The 8,959-nt window shown below is 40.8% G+C and overlaps 1 protein-coding gene across 1 annotated transcript; it reads right to left on the minus strand.

The window, feature by feature from the left end:
• Positions 1 to 1,268: 1,268 nt before the first annotated feature.
• On the minus strand, positions 1,269 to 2,237 carry LOC147639309 (pentatricopeptide repeat-containing protein At4g18520, chloroplastic-like). Its single transcript, XM_086793904.1, has 3 exons — positions 2,108 to 2,237; positions 1,749 to 1,935; positions 1,269 to 1,653 (listed from the first exon to the last, which is right to left on the minus strand). The coding sequence occupies exons 1-3, from the start codon at positions 2,235 to 2,237 to the stop codon at positions 1,269 to 1,271; spliced, it is 702 nt and encodes a 233-aa protein (XP_086650030.1).
• Positions 2,238 to 8,959: the final 6,722 nt, after the last annotated feature.

Here is an 8,959-nt window from a genome sequence, read left to right on the forward strand (position 1 = left end):
GCAGTATATCCTTTTCCACACTTGGCTAGAAGAAACTCTATTTAACAGGTGTTGATGGGAAAAATGACCTAACAGAGAAACCAAAAGAAGAAATGGGAAAAAGGAACAAAAAACACAGAGAAACAAAGAGAGATAGAGAGAGTCTCCATAGCACTCAACCAAAATCCATGATTGCCAATTGATACCTGAATACCCATACACCCAAAGTCCCAAAGTAGATGATGGCCCAAGGTAGGTGAAGGGTGGCAGCCGTCAAGGTAGGTGAAGGTTTATGTGGCAGCTAAGGGTGGTTCCCATAGAGTGCATGCACACGGGCTAACACCTAGCACACCCGGTGGATTAGATTCCCAATCCGATGACTCGAACCCACAGTCATAGGGTCATGCCGGTGTCATGCACATAACCTGAATCTAGTGGAAGTATAGTGCAACCATTTAATGAAAGCATGCCAAGGCTGGGAACCCATGAGATACACTGCCATCCATACATGATCATACAACAGGAAAACATAAAACCATGTCTGAACCAGAATGTGCGTACTCCAGGGGTATGGAAGGGAGCAGGTATCCAGCATGTACATCCATAAGCTCATATTAGCAAGCATCAGCATCCTCCTTAACCTGCCTCCTACCATGTTGAAGTCCCTTGCACATCCAAAGAGGTCTGCAAGCTTTAATCCCCGAACCATGAGTAATACGGCTGTATGAATTATCTGTCTCTCCCTGAGAGCAGGCAGGCGGGCACATGTATTCATCTTGATGCCTTCAAGCCCAATGTGATGGAAGAGAAGTAAAGCGTGTTTGTCAGGCAGAGGCTGGAATCAGTGCATTCCAACATACAACATTTCTTCCATACGCACTGAGTAGTGTGGTTGCTGCACCCGGAAGTTGATCAAACCTAGCAGGTGCTCAGCACTGCATTTCGCTACTGTGTGCATAAGGTCCGCCTGGCAAGGAAGATGCAAATTGGGAGCTAGCCATGCAACTAGGGCAGTTTCCGGGTTCCGCCAGGCCCGAGTTCCGAGTTCCGGGTTCTGCAAGCTTCCAGGTTGCACATGCCAGCCGTCTTGCAGCTTCCGGAGTGCCCATGCAATGGCTGCTTTCCGCTTTCCGCCGGGACCATCAGTTGCAGTTGTTTCAATCCACAAAGTACTTCCTCACACAAAGCCCATGGTCAGAAAATGCAGCCATCTTCCAGCTTTTGGCATACATGCCTGACAAGAGCAAATAAGGTGTAGCACAATATCAGGGTCGATGAGGATAAGCTGCTTATAGCATCTGTGTCCTATGTCTGTCTGCATCCGCATGAGTTTTGAAAGCACTGAGCAATGCAACTGAGCAACACTTGGAATCGACTTCTTGTGCCTCCATAAGGGAGCTATATTTGACATACATATCCACCCAAGTGTTGCCAACAAAGGGATCTTCTTCAAATCCCCTCATTATCACCTCTGTATTATGTATTGCTAGGCCCTTGTCCAAGGCTCCATCATTACTACCAAATTTCAAGCTATAGACATATGTGAGAGCATCTGGTGGCATGCCCTCTGGTTGCATCTGTTTTACACAGTTAGGCGCTTCCTCATCATGCCCATGCTCAACATGGATTTGACGGCCTCTGTCAATAGTTCCAATGTTGCCACAGGCTTTCAAGCTACAAGCAACCATGAGTACATCCGAAAGCATGCCATCCCACAGCATCTTGTCCAAACAGATCAGTGCTTCCTCACCAAGATTGTGATCGCATACCCAGCAATAAGTGCAGTCCATGAGACAACACAATGAAATGGCAGTGTGTCAAACACTCTTGGTTCTGTTGCTGTAAGCAATCCCCACTTGGCAAACATATCCACCAAAGCACTGCCCATGATAGGATCTTGTTCTAGCCCCTCTTTGACAATTTCGGCATGCACTTGCTTGCCCCTAGCTATGGCACCTATGTTACCACAAGTTGACAGAGTGCAACGAACCGTGTCCGGGTCTAGATGCATTACCTCACTTTGCACTTGTTTCAAGCAATTTAATGCTTCCCTACTGAGCCCTTCATCGGCATAACCTGGGGATCAGAGCATTTCGGGGGACTACATTCTGGACTAACAGTTTATCACCCACATCTTCTGCTACTACTGCAAGTAACCCACATCTACGGAGAACCTTCTCATCAGCTGATACCAGATCATCCTGACTGTCCACCCCATGAGGGAATTCCGATGAAGTGCTAGAGGCATCCAAGGGCATCACCTAGCTCTTCCAACCATCATGCTCCTTCCATGGTCCCTCAGCCTTCATCCCAACCATCCCATCATCATGGCTAGAAATACTATCTGGATCATCAGTGACATTCTCTGGGCTCTTGCAGCCACACTACTCCTCAACCTGATTGTTGTTCTCATGTATCTGAGCATCCGGGAGATCATCCTCCATTCTCTCTGGCATACTGATCGAAGGGTTATGGACATGGGAGGGTGTTCCCGGGCTCTCTCGGCCACAGAGCTCCTCCACTGCCTCACCCTATACCTCATCCATGGTTGCGTGTTGCAACCCTTCCGGCTCATCTACTGGAGCATCCTCAATAAGTGCCATGACCAAGTGCTACATTCGGAACAGCAGCACATGGCCTTCCATGATGTTGGGGAGCATCTGATGACCATGACTCTATGGAATGGAGATCACATAGAGCTTTTCTGTGTGCAAGGATGTAGGCCAAATCCCTACCATATCCACCAGGATTCTGAGCAACTTGCATACCCACAGCCATGGGGTACTACAGTTCATTCCCACTTTCATCAGACTCAAATTTATCTTCATACTTGTCACTCAAGGCATCACTACTTCTTGCAACATTTTAATGCAACGAATGTTGGATCGGGATTTCTTCCTTTTCCCATCATGATCTGTATGCCAATGTTCTGCTTTGTCGAGTAAATCTGAAAATTCTTCCTACTCCTCCTGTGCTCCATTTCATCATAATCAGACGCATTCCGGAAGTGCTTGACAATCCAGTACAACTTCTTGCATAAATGTGGCCTGCAAAATTTTATGCATGTTTCTTCCTTGGAACATGAATCTCTGGTGGAATGACCATAGTGCAAGCAAGTAGCACACTCCTTCTTCTTCTTTTTAGCCATTCAAGTAAGGCTAGATCATGGCAAGGCTAGTCTATAAACCATGTGAGGTTATGGCTAAAGGAAAAGGGAACCAAACTTTTTCAAGGACAAAAGGGAAACATAGGATCTCATGCCTTCCGGGAAAAGACATTGAACAAGATGAGCTCTGCCAGAATGTTCCCAGTGGTAGGATTCTTGTTATGGTGAACTCCGCATACTACCAAATGAATGGCCTTACAGAGGAAGTCGATGAAAATCACTCGTGGACGGGACAGTGTTGGTTAATCTGATTGCCGGTTAGACAATCCTTCTATGCTTCATGAAGATTTGTCAGAAGCAGGTCTTGCTTGGTATGCTTAGTCCTTTGTGAAGAAATGCATCTCGTTGTTGCTTCACGGCATTGCTAGGGATGTCGCAATGAACCCTACCCACACTGTCTTCGATGGCAACACCGTTCAATGTATTTTCTTGCCCAGCCGGCAAGCCTATGATATGATCCGTGTGCAGTAGTAAGGTGATCTGAGGGAGTTGCCCACTGAGGAGATATCCTCCAAGGTACTGACGACCAAGACAAGATTTACGTTGACAAGGTGGACATCAAGTAGCTGTAGATAAGGTTGCTACGACGGCAGATGAGGCTTGGGTACAGTTATCGCTATTGCTACCCTTTGCTTTTAGCCACCTCAAATTGATGGTAAGAGATCCCAAGATTGTTCTACAAGATAGTTCTGCTGGATGAGGCCACAAGTGCATTGGATGCAGAAGCGGGGCTGCTGGTGCAAGAAGCATTGGACAAGGTAGCTATGGGGAGGACATTCTACTTGAGCTTCATCTCCCAAAGGGGTTATGTGGTTCTCTATCGTGGGTCGCCAAGATGTTGACAGGAAAAATGACCTAATAGAGAAACCAAAAGAAGAAACAGGAAAAAGGAACAAAAAACATAGAGAAACGAGAGAGAGAGAGAGACAGTCTCTATAGCCCTCAGCCAAAATCCACGATAGCCAATTGATACCTGAATACTCATAGGCCCAAAGTCCCAAAGTAGATGGTCTCCCAAGGTAAGTGGCCGTCAGGGGTAGGTGAAGGTTTATGGTGGCTAAGGGTGGTTCCCATACAGTGCACGCACATGGGCTAACGACAGGCATGAAAGTCTTAGTATAGCCAAGATGTCCATCTATAGGACTATCAAAGCTTTCGTGTTAGGATATTATTCTTCTTTTTTTATTGGGGAAGCATCATTTGATCTTGAACTACATACATCCATCAAGTTTGTAATCCCGAATCTTCCTTAGATCTTTTGTAATCTTGCTCAGCTAGATTATGAAATAATAGACAAACAAATAGATTATGAAATAACAGACAAAAAGAATGCACCTTGAGAGATCTATCTCTCATGATGAAATAATAGGTGAAAAGAATGCATTCTGAGAGATCTATCTCTTAAATTTATAAAAAAGAGGATTTGTAACGACAGATAATACTACAAAAAAGAAGGATTTTCTCTAATCAAAGTATGTGCTACATCATTTTCTTTTCCAAGAGTGTGTTTAATCTTGAAGTCAAACTATTGCAAAGTTTCCCTCCATTTAAACTACCTCATATTTAAATCATGTTGAGTAAAGATTTACTTTAGAATTTTATGATCAATTAACAAGTGTAAATCTTTGGCCTAAATTCTAATAAAGAGTGTCTCCATATTTTCAGTGCATGCATTATTGCAAGCAATTTTAGGTCATGTGTGGCATAGTTCCTCTCATGAAGTCTTAGTTTATGAGACTCATAAGCTATAGGGTTGCCTTCTTGCATCAGCACACCTCTAATGTAAAACCATTGGCATCACTAAACCACTAGCATTAGCACACCTCTAATGGTAAAACCAATGGCATCAGTAATCCAGTTCAAGAGGTTTGCCAAATTTTGGTAATTTCAATATTAGGTTGAAAACTAAAGCAACTTTTAGCTTTTCAAATGTACTTTGACATTATGCACTCCACTCGAAAGAATAGTGTATCCTTCTTAGCAATGATGTTAATGGAGAAGCTATTTTGGCAAAGTCTTTATAAAAATTCTATAGCATCCCATCATCCTTGAAAATCCTCTAACTTCTTTGACATTCTTTGGCTCTAGCCATGTCACAACTTCCCCTTAACCTTATTAGGGTCTCAACTAAAATCTCATTCTTTGACTTTAGCCATTTCATAACTACCTTAACCCTAGCAAGGTCTCAACTAAAATCCCATCCTTGTCACAATAAAACTCATTACTCAATTTTATTTGCTAAACAAAGTACATTTACTCCTTTTAGCAAAGAGTTTGTGTTTCCTTAGGTTCTCGAGTACTTCTCTGACATGATTTTCATGATCCAGTGCATTTTTTTAATAGACCAGTATATCATCAAAGAAGACAAAGACATAGTCATTGAGTTCCTTTCTCAATTTTTTTTACATCAGTCAGTTAAAATTACCAAGAGTGTTTGTCAACCCAAAAGGCATAACTTTGAACTCATAGTGCCCATACCTTGAGTTGAATGGTCTTAGGGAAATCCCGCTCTTCTATCCGAATGTTATCTTGGAACAATTGGGCACCATGTAGTCGGTCCAAAAGTTCATCATTCAAAGAATAGGTACTTATTCTTAAAAGTCAGTTGATATTTAGCTGAATATCAACTGATATTCATGTGATAGTATTCTTAAAAGTCTAGTGAGTTTATTCTTAAAAGATAATTGATATTCATCTGGATATTCAACTGATATTCATGTGATATTCAACTGATATTCATGTGATATTCAACTGAATATTTATTCTTAAAAGTCTAGTGAGTTTATTCTTAAAAAATAATTGATATTCATCTGGATATTTATTCTTAAAAGTCAGCTGATATTTAGCCCTGCATAATCTATCTATTGCCTCAATGTTCTCTATTTCTTTTTTTGAAAAGAGGAGACGCGCTTATTGGTCGAATGAATCCTTGCTCTAGAAGTTGCTCAAGTTGTTCTTTTAGTTCAATGGCTTTTGGTATGGACATCTTGTAAACTCTTTTAGCTATTAAATAAGCTCCATGAACAAGTTCTATCTCATGATCAACCTCTCTAAATGACTAAATCTCAATGAGCTCCTTGGGGAATACCACCATACTTAGATATTCAGGTTTGTCTACCTTAGGCTCCTAATCTACAAGCTTGAGTTTCACCACATAGATTGCTTACTTATTTCTAAGTCCCTTCAACATTTTGATCCTTTAACCAACTGCACTTCAAGATACCCTGAGATTCCCAATTCCTATACCTAGGTCCAAAAAAGAAAATATGCCCTTGCAGTAATTAATTTTCATCGGGAAAAACTTGGCATGAACACATTCTTAAGCGAGTGAAGTTAACTTTATTTTCAGGCTTCAAGGTTCAATATGATTGGTGAGCCTTCCCATATAATGTTAAGAAAAATAAATGAATCTTTGTTAGGTCATCTATCGCCCCACATGTCTCATGGGTAATCTCAAAGGTTTCTATATGTTGAATTGGGTCTTCGTCGCTCGTAAATTTATGGATTAGTTTTACTATGTGATGTAGCTTCATCTATGTGTTAGCCTTTATGCATGAAACTATGCCCAATTACCTAGCCACTCCTTTCCTATTTTAGTTTAGGTTCATCTATGTGTTGGCCTATATGCATGAAACTATGCCCAATTACCTAGCCACCCCCTACTTATTTCAATAGTTGGGTTAGCTATGGCCATTGCAAGGTCTGCCCTAGAATACAAGCTAAGTTGGGTCTTTAACTAGGTCTTACTGTGTTAAATCACTCCTCTATCCCCTTTTAGGCACACATGGAGGTGTAGTGCCCCAGTTAGACATGATAGAAGTGTGGTCTATAGGTTCTTGGAATTCCTCACAGAAACTCTCCCTTAACCTTGAGACAACACTGACATATGTGTGTGAGAAACTCTGGGTCAAACAACTGAAGAGACATGCTCGACCTATCGTAAGGCGTTTTGGCATCTTACCCACTTAAACGAGTACCTATACCTTCTATAAGATGGTGTTGGACTTTATAAAATGGCCTTACCATGAGCTTAATATTGAAAGGGAAGTCAATAACTTTGTGTACATACTTGCTTACAACTAGAGCTAGTGGCTTGGGACTATTTTAAAGCTGTCTACCATAATGTCAAAGCTAATCATTTATATACAAGTCATTTTTTGACATTGAGCAATATAGACTCATTCACGTAAGATATTTGTTCATCATGTAATAAGATATTTGTCTATTGTAATGTGAAAGCTAGTTATTTGTATACAAGTCATTTTTTTGACATTGAGCAATATAGATTCATTCATGTGTAATAAGATATTTATCCGCTGTAATGTGAAAGCTAGTCATTTGTATACAGGTCATTTTTTGACATTGAGTTCATTCACATGTAATAAGATATTTGTGAGGGAAGTCTCTACCTCTATGTGCATACATACTTATGATGACTAGAACAAGTTTTTAAGTTTTATTTTCCCTAGTGTGAAAGCTAGTCATTTGTATACAAGTCATTTTTTACATTGAGCTATACACACTCATTCCCTTGTAATAGAATACATGTGAGCTCTCCTACTTCTTCCTACCCTCTTGCTTATGTTCTATTGAATTTTGCTTACTTAATGGATGCTTTCTAGATAGGCTTGATTGTAGGATTCTCTTATTAGCTTCTTCTCAATTGGCCTTTTGTGAGAGAGAACCAATGTATCTCCTTCTTGCCTCCATCTAGGCAAAGGAACCTCTATCTTCACCCCCCTTAGCAAAGAAGCATTCCAATGAGATAACAGAGTGAGGACGTGACATGGATGAGCTACCACACCCACATGAGAAGTTGTATTTGTGGCTCTATGATGGTAAAGTACCAAATGACACTTGATTCGGTAAGGCTAAGGTAAGGTCTTGACTTGAACAATAAGACTCATAGCACTCCTGGTAGGTTTATGTTTCCACACAGAGTTACATTGTAGTCTTACTTGTGCTATCCTTAAGGAACAGGCTGAGGTGATAATACTACTAGAGATGAACATAGTAATTGTAGTGCTCTATACATGCCTCTTAGTAAAGGATTTTGTTAGGTAGGCACTAAAGCTTGTGCTGTGGTTGAGTAGTGGCTAGTGGGGCTAATAAGGTTAATATATGCCTTGGCTAGGAAGGATGAGGAGTGAATGGTGGGGCTGGTAAGGCTGATAGACGCCTTGGTTAGTGGGGTTGGTACATACATACATATGTATGTATGTATGTATGTATGTATGTATGTGTGTGTGTGTGTGTGTGTGTGTGTGTGTGTGTGTGTGTGTGTGTTCTTGGTGGGGATGGCCTCCAATTCGAGGGGTGGGCACTAATCCCTGTGTCTGGGATAGTGATCCAATGATGCTAGTACTTTGCCCTGATAATTATTGTTATAAGGATGAATTCATGGAACATTTTATATATTCCCATCATGTTGTGTACTTAAGGATTGTTAAAATAATTCATGGAATATTTTATTCATAGGTTTTTATGGTATGAATTCTTTAGATTGGGACATCTTTCTAAGTCCGAGCGATCGTAAACTTACTTTACACGTACACGGGTGAATCCGTACACACAGGTGGGAGTATTGGTTACATCGTCTTAAATTTCATATGGATGAGTATTTTTAATCAATTAATTTATTAGTTGATTGACTTAGTTGATGCAAGTGTAAATCATTGGATTAGATAATAGAGGCAAGTTGGTGTTGGTTTAGGAATATATCTTGAGATAATCGATTTAGAATATTAACAAATAATATTTGATTTTTGTGATGACAAGTGCCATTAATTGATTTGGACGCTATTCATATTTATT

This window comes from Cibotium barometz, chromosome 4 (assembly GCF_041138505.1).
Source record: "Cibotium barometz isolate CiBa-2024 chromosome 4, ASM4113850v1, whole genome shotgun sequence".
Taxonomy (NCBI): Eukaryota; Viridiplantae; Streptophyta; class Polypodiopsida; order Cyatheales; family Cibotiaceae; genus Cibotium; species Cibotium barometz.

What these genes read in the sequence shown, in the direction of transcription:
- LOC147639309 (XM_086793904.1), bottom strand. Translation starts at nt 2,237, where the DNA reads ATGCCCTTGGATGCCTCTAGCACTTCATCGGAATTCCCTCATGGGGTG. An exon ending in AGTAGTAGCAGAAGATGTGG is followed by an intron (nt 1,936 to 2,107) that starts GTGATAAACTGT and finishes GTGGTAACATAG; the next exon opens with GTGCCATAGCTAGGGGCAAG. An exon ending in TGGACTGCACTTATTGCTGG is followed by an intron (nt 1,654 to 1,748) that starts GTATGCGATCAC and finishes GGTTGCTTGTAG; the next exon opens with CTTGAAAGCCTGTGGCAACA.